The sequence below is a fragment of the Haliaeetus leucocephalus genome, unplaced genomic scaffold (genome assembly GCF_000737465.1).
Source record: "Haliaeetus leucocephalus isolate CR32 unplaced genomic scaffold, Haliaeetus_leucocephalus-4.0 Scaffold473, whole genome shotgun sequence".
In the NCBI taxonomy this organism is placed as follows: Eukaryota; Metazoa; Chordata; class Aves; order Accipitriformes; family Accipitridae; genus Haliaeetus; species Haliaeetus leucocephalus.
Window position 1 is genome coordinate 3116292 of NW_010972909.1, and position 17688 is coordinate 3133979.

At 38.8% G+C, this 17688-nt stretch overlaps 1 protein-coding gene across 1 annotated transcript in view; it reads right to left on the minus strand.

Annotated features, from left to right (window-relative positions):
• Nucleotides 1-17688, minus strand: part of LOC104836629 (potassium voltage-gated channel subfamily KQT member 1-like) — a 504398-nt gene that overhangs the window by 419857 nt on the left and 66853 nt on the right. Inside the window, exons 9-10 of the mRNA XM_010575314.1 lie at nt 16736-16864; nt 14124-14286 (exon numbers count right to left, since the gene is read on the minus strand). Coding sequence (XP_010573616.1) covers nt 14124-14286; nt 16736-16864 — 292 coding nt within the window. The remainder of the gene's footprint in view (nt 1-14123; nt 14287-16735; nt 16865-17688) is intronic.

Below are 17688 nucleotides of genomic sequence, written 5' to 3' on the forward strand. Positions count from 1 at the left end.
TAAAGAGAGCTTTTCTACAACAATTCCTTCATTTTTTCATGGCTAAGACATCAATTCCTTTGGAGAGTGTGTCATGGAAAAAAGCCACATTTCAGCATTTGAGATGAGACATCTGCAGTACACAAGGGACAATGTGCAAAGCTGAGACCTCCTATCTCCCTCCAGCATAGTTTCTTGAGAGGGTTGGCAGAGAAGTTAACACTATAAACAGTGGAAAAATCTCTTCGACAATTCCATCTCATATAGAGAAGAATTGCATGACCCAGTAGTAGCAGCATCTAAATGAAGGGAGAGAGAGAAGACTGTGGATGTGTGATTGCATCCTATGGAATGGGAACACAATAAGGTCTATTCAAAGCTGGTGAGGGGACGTATGGAGATGAAGGAGGTAGAAGAGAGCATCAGAGGTCTCCTTAGTAAGCTTTACTCTGAATTAAATGCTATAGACAAACTTGTTCAAATTAATCATTTTTTAGAAATTGCTACTGATGCAGACTTTTTGGACCCCAACTTAAATTGCCTTGCTCTCCATTTGTAGAAGAGATACAAAGAGTATTTCCCCCCAGGCTGGTTCCTCTCCAGCCAGTCCACATCTGAGTTTGGCAGGTACTGATGCATTTGTTTATCTAGCAAATAACATCTTTACCCCCTTAAGGAGCCTTAAGCAGAAGATAACAAATAATGTAAATTGAGGATCTTTACCAGGCAAAGTAATTCCCCGTAAAAGCCATCACTACCTTATCCAAGTAGATCTCTATCAGCTAAAATTGATGTCATACATATGAATAGGCCCACTGTTTTATGAACAGCCAAAAAAAAGGAAAAATCCTATTCAACACTGATATTTTATTATGCTAAGGCATGTTTGCATGTACTTTTGCATATACTTTCTGCTCATCAGGCTAAATTAACCCCTGTAAACCTTAAGCTGCTGGGCCTCCATGTACATCAAAATCTAGCATATGCTTGCTCTCTCTCTTTTAAAAGGTTATAGAAACAGCAGCCAATCTGAGCCCTTCAAATAAACAGCAAGAGAAACTTGTGGACTTCTATCTAGGGCTGCCGGCACACACTTGCTTCACGATGGCTCACTCAGCACAAACTAATCTAGGATAGATTCAGGTCAACCTGACCTGAAATGGATCTTAATTGAGTTAGTACAACCAGGTCTAGAGTATCCCATTGACATCGTCTGATTCACCCCATTAAAAACAGAACCAAAAAGCCACTAGCAACAAATACTGGCATTATGCTGCTTAAGATTTTTTTTGAAAACTGGAATCAAGTTCTGAGAACTCAGCATAATATAACACTTAAAGGAACACAAATAGATCCAAAGGGTCAGAATACAGTCACAGTTTACGTACCCGTGAGGCAGATTCAGGACCAGGCTGTGCGCAAGCCAGAATTCCTGGAACTGGTTATTGGAATTGTAATTCACCTTATTCAAAGATGAAAAAATATTCTTCTCCTTTTACAGAGAAGTTTCTAAGTCTATGCCAACTACACGCAATTCTCCTGTTGGTGAGACCACATGCTACAGACCATAGCAAGAGCAAAAGAGAGGAAACCCAGGAGTTTTTTTTCCTTGATGGTGGATTGCCACTGCTCGAAGATGCTCAATACAAAAATAATACATTATCAAAATAACAAATAATTTTAAGAGCCATAAATGTTGCTTTTTATTTCCAAGCTGGGTACTCTTTTGCTGCATTGGGTAGCACTGATCACATCTGTATTTTTTCATAATACAAGACAGGAGGGTGCCGTATAGGAGTTTTACTTTTCCTTCCATGCTAATGTGGGTAAGAGAACTCCCTAATAGAGGGGGGCAAAGCAAAGAGGAAGCGATGCCCAGAGTGATTCATCACCCTTCCCCACCCCACCTCTGTGGGTCTTACCCCAGAGGAATTCCCATAGAAATTATTGCTAAATCAGCTGGGATATTCACTGCAGATTTCTCAGGAGAACACTAAGAAGGAAGAGCTTTTCCCAGAGATACATTTAGTCACTTATGGTTTCCAAAGAAGTTCATTTAAATATAAACGTTTCCCTGCAAGTGAACAGGATTTATATTGAAAAAGAGTGTATATTCCAGTTTTGCCAACTTCCCTCGTGAAGGAATGTATTGTGCACAGAAAACATCGCTTAAATGCATCAGTTATTTTTCCACATATCTCCCACCAAGTCGCTTTTAACAATTGTTAGCATTTCATCCAGTATTACTACCCAATTCAGTGATTCCTTTAGTTTTATTTAACAGAAAAGTCAGCTGAAAAGCAGGTATCAGTAGCTCACTAGAAAAGTCCAACACTGTAATTCTGCAAGAAAGACTAAGAATTTTAAGCAAAACCAGTCACAGATCATAGGCAGAAGCTTTTTACATACTCAATGTTTGCTCATAATTCAACATTGCATTCTATCAAAAGAATAACAAGGTCAAATTGTTTCATCAGTTGTAGTCAAGCAACACTAAAGAGTTCAGAATTTGGCCCAATTTTAATCAATACAAATAAGCAGTCTTACTCACTTAGAAATTTATTAACTCTGATCAATAGATTCCGTACAACAGCTGCACAAAATCAATGAACAACACAACCTATACACAACATTGCAAATGTTTGCTCATTAGGAAATTACTGTTGCTTCCTCTTTTCTTTCCAAAAGATAACAATATTGCAAAAGATTGTTTAGCAAAGTATTCTAATGCTAAAGGTGCACGAGTTGTTATGTACACAGCAGATTACCGGACACTCCAAATTGAAGGGGAATCAGTTCCAGATGTTTTCCACTGATTAAATTCAGCCCAAGCAAGGTTAAGTAAATGACAAGCAGCTGCTTTTCTTTTTTGCTATAGTTATGAGAATACTCTTAGAGTTCTGACTACCTCTAACTGGCAGACACATAGTGCAGCACTTATTTTCCTAGGGTTTCATGATCAACAGAGACTGTGGACAGTCTTCGGAGCAACTAATTCTTTTCACTTCCAGTCTGTCAGATCTTATGCAGATCAGAATTAACAGGCTCAACAATAAGAAAATAATCTCCCTCCAGAAAGCGTCAGTTATGTACATCCCTATGAGATCGCCACTCTAATTATATATGCTATTTTCTACTGCAGTAAGTAGAAATAAAACAGGAAAATGTTAGCGTCACTGGATCAGATCATGACTTCGTGCAACACTGGCATCACCCTAATGACCCACCCCTCCGTTTCAAACAGGACAGCAAAGTGCATTGGTTTCAGGTTCTCAGACATAACACTCATGAGAACAACAGAAAGTCTTAGCCAGCAATAGATGTTGCAGGTATAAGTTCAAAATTATTCAAGTGTGAAGATTCACAACATAATAGCAAACAAGACCACTTTAAATGTAAGGATTACGTAGCTCTGTCTAGCTAGCCCTGTGACAAGTTCTTGAACCTTTACTTGCAAGAAACCAAAGAACATTGACTAGAATGTGTCAGTTTTTACCAGGTACAGAGGTTGAAACAAAGCTTTATTTCTTAGATTTCTCTGCTATTTATACTCAGACATACAGAGGGGTTTTAGCACCCAATAGGATTAAACTGACAGAAAGGTGTAAAAAGTCCCTTGTGCATGTATCTTTAGGCAAGTTGACAGGACAGATTTTCCATCACAGCACTTATTCTGGCTAGTGCATGGAAGCATTTCCAAAGCACAGAAGTAAAGACAAAGATTCTGATGGATTTACGGTTGGGAAAATCTGGAAAGAACACCATGCATCCCTGTATATCAAAATTATTTTCCAGGCATCATCTATGAGACTGCAAACAGTATGCTATGTAAAGAGACATATCAAGCAAACTAAAATTGTTTAGAAAGTGGCTAACACCTGGAAATCTAAACAGGGAGCAAAACCAAAAAAAGACAACACAAAATTTTTACTTCTCCATTTTTTAATTAATGGTCAGTGTTGCATATATATACACACACATACACCCCACCCCCAGAACCAGAGTTTATTTTACTTCTAATGCTGGAATCTTTTCAGCTTTCCCAGCTGACATACAAGGTAAAATATGTAAAATACATGCTTTTCAAGCCGTATTAACTCATGTATTCAAGACAAAAAGTATATTTAAAGGAGTAGTAAAAGTACATTTACTACTCTGCCATTTAAGTAGAGCCAGTTAAAAAAGCCATAATTTTTTTTTTTTAACATGATGCACTGATCTCCCGCAATAATGTTTTGTCATTCCCATCAGAAAGAACAAATTCTTGTGGCTAAAAAGTAGCTTTACACTCTGGATTAAATCACATCTTACTTTCCCCACAGAGCATTCCCCTCCACATTTTCTGCAAAAATCAGCTTCTCTTCTTGCAAAAGCTGACATTCCTGATTACCACTCCTCCTTATTTATGCTAACAATAAATAAACGTGTAGGCCTATGTTTAATACTGCATTGACTAATAGCATTCTTCGCTTCTGTAATGCTGTGTCAGTCTAGAAACACTTCATAAACAATTAAGACTCCCAATATCTCTGTGACAGAGACAAGACTTATATTCATTTAACAGATGACGCAACTGAAGCACAGTAAGTTAATTGTCTGCCCAAGGTCACATAGCAAATCAGTAACAGAGCTAGGAACAGAATCCAGGAACACTGACTCATGCAGTGCTCCCTCCTCAACAGGAGACGAGCTTTTTGCATACGGCCTCAATACCAAAACTGCAGTCTAACAGCCCACTACTACATGCCAGAGCTTTGTCATTGTCCTTCACTCTCATTTTAACAGTCTCTAGCTGCCTCTGCTTCTTTTGTGGAAAAGAATTTGAGGCAAAAGCTGGCAATCCTTGGCTTTTTACAAAGCCAGTACACACACAAAAATAAAAAAATACAGAGGAAATGCAAAAAGTTGCCCTTATTGACATTTATAAGATGAATAAGATGAAGTACCTGCTTCTTGCCTTCAGGGGGAAGGCTCTGAGGTGGCTCAAGAAGGCCTTCACCTCCAGTCACCAGTGAACTGCAATAGAAAACCTCACAATCTACAGTACTGCAAGTACTCTGTATGTCACCACTGCCCTAAGTGCTGGTTGGGCTCTCTCCACCTCCCTTTTCTCATCCACCTGATCACATGGAGATGTGCCTTGCATTTTGAAATTAAATTACTGTTGTTTGAAGGTTGGTCTTTGTCATGTTAGACCATGTATTCTGGGCTGCACTGGAGTGAGACTGTTGCTACCTCACTGAACATTTAACAAAAAGACAAGATTCTAAAGTAGTAGTGGTGAGAAAAATCCAAGTTGTATAGCACATACTCATCTGTACTTTTAAAGGTAAGTTTCATAGACTGTTTCCCCAGGCAACCTCCGTTTATATATGTTTCCCATTCCCTGATGCACTATCTGCATTATAATTTTTAATATTAAGTTAGTTGACCAATTAGAACAGCATTAGAAAATCATGGTCTTCACCAGAGTTCAAGCCCTCCATAAAAAAAGAAAACCTTAAATCCTAAATTGCCTCCCCCCTGCCAAAGGTTGCCCTCACTTCCCCAAATAATTTGGAACCTATGACAGGTGCTGCAGTGCTATGCTGAACTGGAAAAGCCTCTTTCTACAAGGGCTCATTTGAGCACAACACATCCCCCAGTGCTATGCAGTGAGGGGGTTATCTTTTCCACACTGTGGCATCATGTACCGTAAACAGGTGGCTAATAGACCAGAGATCAGGTCAAGCAGCTGCCTTTGTACTTGATATCAAAAGTATGGAGACAGATCACTGCAGTGAGTTAGCGAGATACAGGATTAGCAGGGGAACATGAGACAGGAGCCAATTGCAGGAGCATTGCTGCCTCTGTGGGAGGCTCACAGGCCCGCAGGCTGTCTTCCAAAAGTGCCCTCAGCCACTGCTGAGTTGATACCAAATGTGCATTGAATAAAAATTCCACTCTAGTCCATGATCTGACCCACTGATAGGCTTATTTGATAGCACCAGGCTCAGAAACCTCTCTAAACACATTTATGAGTTAAAATATTCACCAGTGGTTCACTGTTTAACTATCATGTTCCAAAAAGTTTTCATCCCTCCTACAGTAGCCTAAGCTAGTTTTCTAGGCCATAATACAGATCCTGTGTTTATGCACATATAAGGAGGAGACGGGGAAGAGTGACTAAAATCAGTATATAAACCTTCTTCTGCTTCTCTCCTATCTACAATGTACATTGCCACATCACAGAAAAATACCCTGCATGATCTGATTCGATTGCTCTCAACCAATTCCTGTTCACTGTTACTTATTTCCTTCCTACTCTGTTTTTTTGTTTGTGTTTTTTTGTTGGGTTTTGGGTTTGTTTGTTTTTTGTTTGTTTGTTTTTTTTACAAATAATTTGACCACAGCAGCATTTTTCTAGGAAATGGACTTTCCTACTTATGGAAATTCCTCCTTTCACCCCTTTCAAAGCATGCATTGTGTGCTCTTTTATAGACCCATGCACCCCACCAGCCTCTTATCAGTCCTGTTAGTGGCTTAGAGGTTGTTTCTGACCACTGCCCTACTGCTCAGCTATTTACTTTGCAAGCCCAGATAACTAAAAGCAACCTGACTTCAGTGTATCTTTTCCAATCCTTTCTCTTCTACTTGATTTGCTCCTCACTGAATCATTAGCCAAATAATAGCAAGTGATACAATTTATAGTGTCAATTTTAGCAAATTCAGTGTTAATTTTCAGTGAAAAGAAAAAAGCATTAAGTATTACCTGACATCATTACTGTCTTTACACTTTTGTTTAATAATTGGGCCAAACTTCTATTCTGCATAGATTTTCATCTCAAGTTTAGGTCATTAAAAAAGTTCACGATTTACCCAGACTGTTCCTATCTTTCCTATGTTTTGGAAAAGTAACAGGCCGAGATATTCATTTGAGTTCACTAAGGAGCTCCTATGTCTCCTGAATTCTTCTGTGTTGTCCTGTATTAGCGCTGCTAGTAACAGGGCCTAAGCTTTGTACTAAGTGCAAGACCTAAGGAATAAAGCTTCTCCAGCCTGCTCTGTCCAAACTTTTCCTGGCCTGACTTCAAGTGATTTACCCGAGACAGCAGTTTCTCTAATTGACCAGGTGTCTGCATCTGACTTGTTTTACTTTTGTTTATCTTTGCATTGTACAACCATAGTTTCATATCTACAGTAGTAATAGCAGTTATTCTAGTAGAATGAGGTATGTACAACTAAATAATGACAGAGTTTATAGAAATCCAGGCTAGGGAGAATATCTGAGGCCTTGAGAAGTGGAAACACAGGATGCAGGGTATAGGAGTACACGCGTGAGATAAGAGATGGGGCACAGGCTTGGCACTGGAGACACCACAGCTATGAACAATTCACTAATGGTCAGTTAAAGAAAAACATAGTCCTGGAACAGGACAAAACTGGTTTTAAGGGTAACACAGAAATACTAATCTCACATACATAAAGGTGAACATATTTGGTAAATTCAGATGAAACCTGGAGCTGCACACCAATGAAGAAATACATAAAAGTGTGTTAGGAAACATTTGTAAGTGACCCGAAGCAGATCTCAGGAGAAGAAGAAACTATCACCACAAACATCATATCCTCCCTGTGAGGGACACCAGGTTTCAATAACTCATTGTAGCACTTCCCCTTCTCCCCTCCAGCAGATGAAACCTTAGGACCCAGAGGAACATAAATGCCAGGAAAATAGGTAAAAATTAAGAATTGTTACAGTTTTAATTGTATTTTTACTATTATTGCAACATTTTAAATATGCAAAAAAATATTGCATTTGATTCTTTTTTTTTGTAACAATTAGATCTGGACTAATAGTGATTAGATCTCAAGATTTCAGCTATACCAGCACTAAATTCTAGTTTTATAACATGTGCTTCCTCTTGCTTATAAAGACTTTGAGCATAACACTTTTTATTCTTGCTTCCTACCATACCTTATCTATTAACTCTTGAGTTTCCATTCCTGAAGTCAAATAACTATTTCACTTCTCTCTTCTTCCCAAGGCTGGCTAAGACTATCATTTTATAGTTACTCTCCAATACACCTTTTGCATTTTTAATCAGATCTCCAGCAGTACAACTCAAAAGGTAGAACAGTCTCTCCTCTACTTCCACTCTCCACCTTCTGCACTAAGGCTACCAAAGACCTAGCTGAATAACAGGTTTTTCCAATGCATTCCTTCAGACACAGAGGTCAGGAAAACCCCACAAGATCCTGTATTGTGAGAAGGTTCTGCTGGGTGCACAAGCATTAAAAAAAAACCAAACTGATTTCCTGTCTTTATGGTCAACAGTTGAATTCTCCCTTGACACCTCTATGACAGGGTCTTGGATTTTCATCTTTCCTTCTCTTGTCCAGAGACTTACACAGCAAGACTATCACAACATATATTCTGGATCCAAAAGCAAAAATTATCAGGGCCCCATCAGTACCATGAAACAGCTTACCAAAAACTATATAATTTATTAGGTCAGTTTAATCTCACTTTAAAAAGCTACCTTTGCTTTATTATTAGGCAACATGTTGACTCAAATAGAATTTATTTGCCTGTGATTTCCTACATTTTTAAGGTTTTAACAATTACCTGAAATACTAATTTCTGGCAACAAAACATCCTACTCTGGGGTATGCCCTTCTTTGCAACTCAGTTCCCCCACCCCCCCTGCTGTGCTGGTAGTGTCCTTTTTTCCAGTTCTAATAGTCAACTTTACCAGAAACACCACTGCCACTAGTCCGTGGCTGACAGCACTTCTGTTGTTCATTTGTTTTTTTTAACTCTATAGCACAAATTTATTATTCACCATGTATTTTTGCTAAGCCAATGTCATCATAAAGTCTCCCCACCACGCAGAGAAATTTTCTTTAGCTACTGAACAGCTAAATTCAGTCTTACATCACAACTAAAGTTAGTTGGAACATTTTCAATTAAATGAAATTTCATCTAAATGTAGTGTCTTTGATGAAGCAAAAATGTTTTCTGGATAAAAAAATCTAAACTCAGTTTTACTGATATTACTAATCAGAAAAAGCTTGAGGGAGCTGCAAATACCTTGTCTCACCATGGTCCCTGGGACCATCTGGTACAAAGTCCCTGCTCAAGTCCTGTGTGACCAGTGATCGAAACTCTGGTCCTAAATCAGGCAGAACAAGGAGTTGAATAAATGCAGAACAAAAATAAATTTTTAAACCTCAAAAGCTGCCAGATTTAATCAGAAGTAAGAGTGAGTTTGGCAGAAGTAGCTGTTCTCTTCCTCTCAGCCTCCATCTCCCCTTACACCACTCCCAGTTCTACCATCCACTTCAGTCATGCAAGATAAACCACAGAATTCACTGGAAGTTCTCACTCAGGACAGCCAGGGCTGAAACAGCAAAGACTGAAAACTCTCTGGTAGAGGCATAGAGGTAAGTTTCCACAATTCTTACTCCCAGGCAAGTACCATTAGTGCCTACAAGTCCTGAACTGACTGACAAATTTAGAAGTTGGAGAGCCCTATGCTGAATATAGATTCTCACTGCAAAACCAGCAGCATGTGCTAAACTCACCTTAAGAGTATGACATTTTTCAGAAGCATGGTATCTGGATACTTTCTCTTACTAACTTGGAACATATCTTTATATTTATGCTTTTCTGACTTACTGACAGTTATGCAGAGCCTCAAAAGCTTTGCTGTTTGCTTTATACTGTTAATTTTAGCCACATGTTTTTTCTCACCTTTCACTCAGCTTGTCAGCACTGGAATCTATGAATCCACTTAAATTAAAATGCTTGCTTCTTTATATGTACTGCAGATTGTAATCCATCTACACCACTGAGGGAAAGTAACCCTTTTCCCCAACGGAAATGCAGCCAGTTTCCAGGAACAGCCAACCCATTACTAGATAGGTGAATTCTGGAATGTCAGCATCCAAACTAGCATTACAGACAGAATAAATCAACATTAACACCCTTACACACTTTATATAAGAGGGCTTACAAAGGTATTTTGGGGGTCATCAAAAATTAAAGTTACTCTTGTGCAGTTTTGCTTTAAATATGGAGGGGGAAGGAGGGAGGGGCAGAATATGTCAGCATGCAAGAAATTCCCAAAAGCAAACAGAAAAGCACAGTGATAAATAGGGAATTTTGTTTTTACCCCAGCAGAGATTTATCACTCTGAGAGTCCTGTGACTTTGACAAATTTACAATAATGACTTGTGCATACAACCTACAATATCTGACAGAGAATAATATATTCCATCTGCTGAAGATGTCCCAGGAGGTTGACCTTCAAGGTCCAAAAACTTTCACATTTTTATAATTTTTTTCCTCCCTAATAAAAAGCATTATGAAACAGCTATTCAGTTCATTTTGAGAAGCATACATTGCAGCAAATAGCTGTTATTTAAAGATGAAACTCAAGTGCACGTAAAAAATTTCAGTTACACTCAAATGTTATTTGTTTTTTCTTCCATTTGGATCAGTCTTTATGACCTGCCACTCACTCTTGCTATCATAAGTAACACCATCTTAATACTGAAGTGCCTTCTTTAAATCTTATAGGAATATTAAAGATGCCAGAGAGTTCATACATGTCTTGTCATCCTGATAACAGACCCCGCTGCAGGGGAGCATGTACACAATGGCTGACAGAAGTACAGGTAAAGATCCATTTCAGGACTATAGAGAACAATTATGGCTATAATCTCAGGTTAGGATGAAATCACTGAGGGTTTTAAACCACTACATGAAAAAATTAAACTATACACCCTAGTATGAAAGAGTTCCTCAGTAAAAGCAATAGATATCCATGAAAAGAATATACTGCACTAGAGTATCTTCAGCATCACAGTTATTTTCCAGAATTGTTTTTCTTAAATCCATGTTTTCTTTAGCTGTTCCTTTTTAGTTTCTTTCTAAATAGCTTCCTCATTTTGAGAGGACTGACTTGAAACAAGGAAACTATTACTGCCAAAGACTTTTGGCCTTTCCATTCCTGCAAGGATGGTCAAGTTCTTAGGGTTACAGAGCACTTCACATTAGTCACACCCAAAACCCCATGCATGGTTCAGAACTAAGTCAGGAACTATTTTCCTTTTAGGTTATCAAGTGCTTGTTTCAAGATTCCATCACTTCTGGTATGTAAAGTTTTAGTTTCTGCATTATGCACTATCCAATACATGTTTTTTATTACACATACAGAAGTATCTCAGAAGCCTTAATGTTGATCGTATCTTTAGGCTTTATAAGGCTTTCCTTTTCTCAAGCCTTCTTCATATAGAAGAGGAAAGCATTTTTGCCTCGCTTTGAAAGATATGCCTCCTAAGCAAGTTTGAGCAAGCCAAGAGGATGCTGGGTGGACATGGATACAGGAACAGGACATCCCAAGAAAAACCTTATTTTCATGAAAAAAAGGTATGCTTATGCAATGCAGTTCCTGAATTAAGGTAGGGAAAAGGAAATTTTAACCTAATTTCAGTCTATTTCTGCCCAGAACAAGGTGTTTTCTTCATGGAACTGTTATTCTGTTGCCTGCACTTGCCAGGCATTTGTTTCAGGTCTCCCTACAGTCTCTCTTGCAGCTGACCAGAGCAGCAGACTAGAAGAGCTGTTTTAAAGCAACAGCTCTGCTCCTCCTAGGTCAGGCCTATAAAAAAGTGATCTAATTCAACCTCAAAAGTTTGCCATCATCTGTAAAACATCCACCCCCACAACCAATGAATAAAATATTCCACTATAGCAACACTGAAAGAGAAGCTGGCATGGCCTTTTTCAATTGCCTTTTTTTAATTATTATTTTCTCTGCTTTTTCTGCTTTCAGCTTTTTAAGAGAGGAAAAATACCCCCATTTACAGGCTTGAAGCCTAGTACTTCCACTTCCCAAGAATAGAAGCCTATTAATTCTGGCAAGGAGAACTTCACTGAGAGAAATCAGGTTTAAACTTTTGAGAGGTGTCAAGAATGTTCAGTCAATTGAGCAAACGAGTTTGCCAACTACATTCCTGGAAGCTTTGCAACAGAAGGAATGAATCAGAAAAGTCAAATGAAGTGTGACTTAGCCTTGACACTGGCTAAGGTAAAACGTGAAAGAAAATGAAAAATAGATAAAACTTAATTGGTAAGGGAATAATACACATGGCTGTCTCAGAACAAGAATAAATGAGACCAGCTATAATAAAAGTACAACAAGAAAACACTTTCAGAAAGAGTGGAGAAAAGTATTTCCTTTTCCTCTGTTACCAAGCTGTCAGGCAAAAAAAATACAGGCTTGTCTTTTCAATCTTTTTCCTCTGATGCACAAAGCTTTGCTCAGACTAACCATGGACATTTAAGAAATATAGCGTAAGCAAATAGATGTCCACTGGCAGAGTCACGAATACAGACAACATAGTCCTCAACACCTTTACTGTCTCCAGTACTGTTACAAGTTACACACCACTTTGCTTCTTCTGTCCATCACTGACTCATACCACAATAGAAAAATACACTCAGCAAAATCAGCTACTTGTAGCTGATAGGTCAGCAAGGGAAGCTGCACAGATATAACAACAGAATGCTATGCTCATTCTCAGCATGTTTAAGAGACATGTAGTTAAAGCAGCAACTTTATAAATCACACCCTTCATCCCCTTTCCCAGAACCCTATAAAAGCACTGGAAATGCCAAACAACAATCAAAATACCACCATTGCTGAAAAGCATTCTGACCTCAAAGTGACAGATACAAGATTTATGTAAGATTATAAAACATACGGAAGAACATGAGGGGTAATGAAAACCTCCATCAGTGGAAGAAAAATTCTTCCTCCCACAATGGCAGTTCATGGCTATCAGCTGCATGAAGCAGAGGCTTGAAGGTCTTTCTAAATCCCCGTGGGAGCCAGATGCTTCTACCCCTTACAGATGTGCCTCAATATGCCACAGCTCTCAGATCTCTGCTGTTCCACATCTGACTGACAGCTCTAGCTTGGATGACATCGGTTGCATTGACAATACAATCTAGCAACTCTGTAAAGCTAAAGCAACCCAGTGAAACTCCCATATTGAACACAATCAAAGGTAGAAGACACTACATATTCCCCCTGGGGACAAAAATATTTAAAGTACTTTTAATTGAGAAACCATCATGTCAAGACTACAGTCATACTCTCTCCAGGCTGAAACTGTGTGTCAGCTTCAATGTCTCCAAAGAGTAGCAATTTCATACAGAATTGGTGTTCAGGTTTATCAAAGACAGATGAAAACCTAAGCAAAGCACCACATAATATAACTTTGACTAGGGCCAGCATCTTTGGATACCTCAGTTAACTTGGCAAGGCTTTGCGTGCCTCTAGGTATGGAGCATAACTCCTCAGACTATGAGGAAACAACCTTCCCTTGAGCTAAAGATTTAGCAGATCCAGAACTAGCACAACTTTCCCCAAGCCCATCAGACAAAGGAAATCAACACAAAGGTGGAAAAATTAGCTTTCAAAAAAAACCCCCTCATTTTATAGTAAACAATATTTCATACCCACATTTCCACTACAAACTCAATTTAAAAAAGAATTTTACAAACAAAGCAGTATCTTAGCTCAGCAGTGAAATTTGGCCAGTTTCCAAGTTGAAATACAACAGCCACTTAGAGCAACACACAATATTTTAAATGAAGCAGGAAAAAAAACACTTGCCAAAACCTCTTGGTTGACATAGGCATAAAAAAAAATTAGCTGTGCCTACCACAATTTATCTGCACAATGTTTAAGAAGATGCTGTAAAAAAGTAAAGATTTTTCCTGTTTCATTTTCCTTCCTTCAGGCTCTGAGGTAAAGTTTAAAGGTAGGGTAGATCTGAGGAAGCTTTCCATCAACCTCTGAGATAATTAAAAAAAAAAATCAGAATTAACTATATATCCAATATCTTAATTGAGTTAACTTTGGTAAACAAAGAAAGCTCTTTTGACGTTCACACCACAGGAATCTAAAGATTTCTTTAATTTGTGTCCCCCTGTTGTTGTTATGCAATTGTCCTCAGTTTGAGGCATCTTGCTTTACTGATTAGTTTAAAATTATTTTTTCACAGAAATTTTCCCTGCATCAGTTCAATTCACTTTAACACTGCCTCTTAAAAAAATGGCAACCTGAACATAAGTAAAAGTAAATTACCTCCTGGTTCATCAATGTAGAAAGATACATCTTTTTTGCCTTCTTGTTCTTCAGTGTGATCATAAGTGATCTGTGGAATAGACAAGGCATTCTCTCCTGGGTTTATTACAGGTGCAGAATCACTACCACAGCCTAGTTTCCCTTTTCTTTTGTATCTTCTAGCCTGTGGCAGAAGTAGAAATGGGATGACATCAGAAGATACTATCAAAACCAGAAAAGTACACATGAACTTCACTATACAGTAAATTCATTTTAGATTTTGTTTGGGTTCTTTAAAGAATGCAATTGAAATTCAGTGAAAGTGTGAAAATATTAACCCAGGTTGTAAGAGTGGCTGATTCTGAATTACCAACTTAAATTGGTAGGAATTTGATTCTCAGAAGATGCCTAGCACATTCTGAAAATCAGGTCTTAAATAAAATTTCTCAAACTGGGTCCAAAACTCAAGGCACCCAAAATAGTAATCACTTGAGTATACAACAGCTTGGCTGCAACATCTTTCTAAGCTCTAATGAAACATAACCATAGACTTTGAGCTATGAGCTAGGCACTGTACAGCCTTTTCAACTACAGAAAATGTCACCTTTTACCAAAAAAAGGCTGAATTAGGCACATCAGGAGAAGATAAATCCTTCCTCCTGCCTCCAAAGTTGAAGTTCTCTTGATTTTAGAAGCCTAAGAGGCAACCTAATAAGCACCCTACAATTGGTACACAAGAACAAAAAATGAAGGTTTGGATTCAACTGGTTCCAAGCAAGGCTGGTCTCCATCTGCTTTTGTGACTGGAAGCGACCAACATAACAGCCACTCTCATACTGACTAGATGGCCTGTGCTGTCTGCCTCCTGGATGCTGCCACCACCTAGCTATATAAATACTACTTCTCACACCATAGCATTTATTTCCAGTCTTCATGGCCACCTACCCTTTGGCTCTAGTCCCACCTGGTTCTCCTACTCACCTCAAAACAGAGGTAAGAGGCATACATTAGTTTGCCTGATGCTCCAGTAACGAGATATAGGACTACTGCACTCAATTCTGCAAAGTACTTTGGCCTCTGATGTGACCACTAAGCAGTTAGAGATAAGCATCAACAGAGAGAACAAGTATTTGCACACATCAACATAAACAGCTGCAGGCTCAATATATTCACAAATGGGACACTGCTGTTTGGTCTAAGTAAACCAATTCTTATTTTATTATGGTCTGCATTCAGTCTTTTGGATTTCATTCTTCTAACTGCTGCAGAGCTGCACAAACAAAAAGCATGTTCAAAATTAATCAAACAGGGCATGAAAAATAGTGGAAAGGAGCATTTATTGTAGAGAGTGGATGCTCTGCAGTGCATCAAAATGCTTCTAAAGGCAAAGATTTTGGTCTCTCATAGGAGGAAAAGAAACTAGGAATTCTCTGGAGAACAAAATGCTACAACATGCACAAGATGATCAATATACATTTAAGCCTTTAAAATGAGAGGCTAGGTAGAGAAAGAACTAGTCTCCTTTGACAAGGGAAGATGATCCATTGGTAAGAGATGAAAGAACCATTATTATTTTCTTGATTTAGGGTTAGCAGTTCACAGGGAAGTTTAGGTTTGATAATATATTAGGGAAATGCCTCTCACTAGAAAAAACAGAGGGAAAATACTAAGGGCACTAAAAGCTGCCATTTTTTTTTCCAGGTCTCCCACCATGGATTGCTTGTTGTTCAGTAAAACATACTACCCAGCCTTACTTCAGCTTTACTCCTTTCCTCCAGGTTTTTCTGCCTCTAGTTACGAAGAAGCTAGTCTCATGGCAAAGTTACACTCTGCTCAACACCAAGTAGATTGCACTGCTCTAACACCGAAACATATACATGCACAGAGATCATGCCAATACTGCTTTCTACGCATGCTGCGGGGAAATTGTACCGCAATTCTCCACTGGGCAACAGGCATCAGTAGGATTTCACTGCCTAAACCCAGGCCTCTAGCATCACTGGGTATCTAAGCTAGACCAGCTGCAGACCTGGACCCTTCTACAAGGGGTGCTGAAGGCTAGGCAAGCTTGCCAATGAAACTACACAACTATATTTAGGCAATCCCACCTGTGTAGACAAACACTATTCCACTTTACTGCAGCCACAGCTCAGGAATTTGCCCAACTTTCTACACACAGTTCCACATAAAAGTACCATGGAGAGAAGTACTTAGGCAAGAAAAGCACCTATATTGTCAGCCACATGTTGAATGCAAACAAAATTTTTAAACTAGCTTTCTCCTCTTTCTGTATGAACTACCACGCAAAATGAATGCAAAATGGGCAAGTGTTATCATTGACTTACACTACCCTTTGAGAAGGTAGAAGAGACTTCAAAGGGCATAAAACAATGGAGAACTGGCACCTGTCTGACCACCAGGGCAAACTGAAAATGAGAAGACATTTGTCCCTCAGGAATATTTTAAGGAAGACTAAACTAATCATGCTGTGGCATGAGGAAAACATTCAAATGTCCCATTACAAATGCTTTTCAGCTCTCCAAATTCTTTGGACACTTCATAAGGATTTTGGCAAGTTATGCCAATCGAAGTAAAAACGAGAAGAGAATAGAGCTCTGCCAACTCTCCGTTACCTGTTTTCTCAGACTAGGGCTAGATGGCGCTGGTGGTTTTTTGGGATTTTGCATCGGTGATGTAACATAGATCTTCCATGTCGCCGTAGAACTGCAGGATTTGTCTGCTGCATAGCACCGCCACAGAGTCTATAAGAAAACCCAAACCCAATAATCTCGATGAAAAAGCAGCCACTATTATTCTGCAGGACAGGTAAGTCAGATTTTGCTGCAAATCAAACTAACAGCAGAATCTTCAATGTAAACATGCTGCAAAGAGTTCTGACTGCAATCACTGCACTACACCACACAGCGCCATGCCCAATAAAATACATTCTTCCCTGTATATAACTGTGGTGAGTACAGTTTGCACCAGGAAACATGCGTTCAGCACACAGGGATCTTAAGGATGCTCTTTGTAGCATTCCCCCTAGGAGCTGGGGTCTAACCCTGCCCACAGTAAAAAGAAACCAAAAACAAAACCACAAGACCCCACACCCCCCAAAAAACCCTCTAAAATCCAAACCACCCTCATAAAAGCAAATCCCCACAAGCATCATAGAATACTGCTGTTTCCCTCTTTCTGCAGTGTGCCGCATTTTAGTATTTGTGCACCATGCTATTGCATTCTTTACATTATCATATAGAATGTCATGCTGGGACATTATTCTAAACTGAGGTGTGTGTGTACATGTATACACATTCATCACCTCAGGATTTGGCAGATGCACAGGACCTAAGGAAGTTAGGAATTAAAGATTATAACAAAGATTTTTTTACTGTTTCACTAAATAGACTCGTTGCATCCAGTAAGTGTCATTATGCCTGTGAATCTCAGGTTAGTAAAACCTCCTATGTTCACTCATGAGAGCGGGACAGGCAATTATCTAATTCTCTCTAGTGACTGAAATGGATCAAAAAGACAAAACAGTTAAACAAGTTACAGATTAAGAATAAATCTAGTAACTGTGATT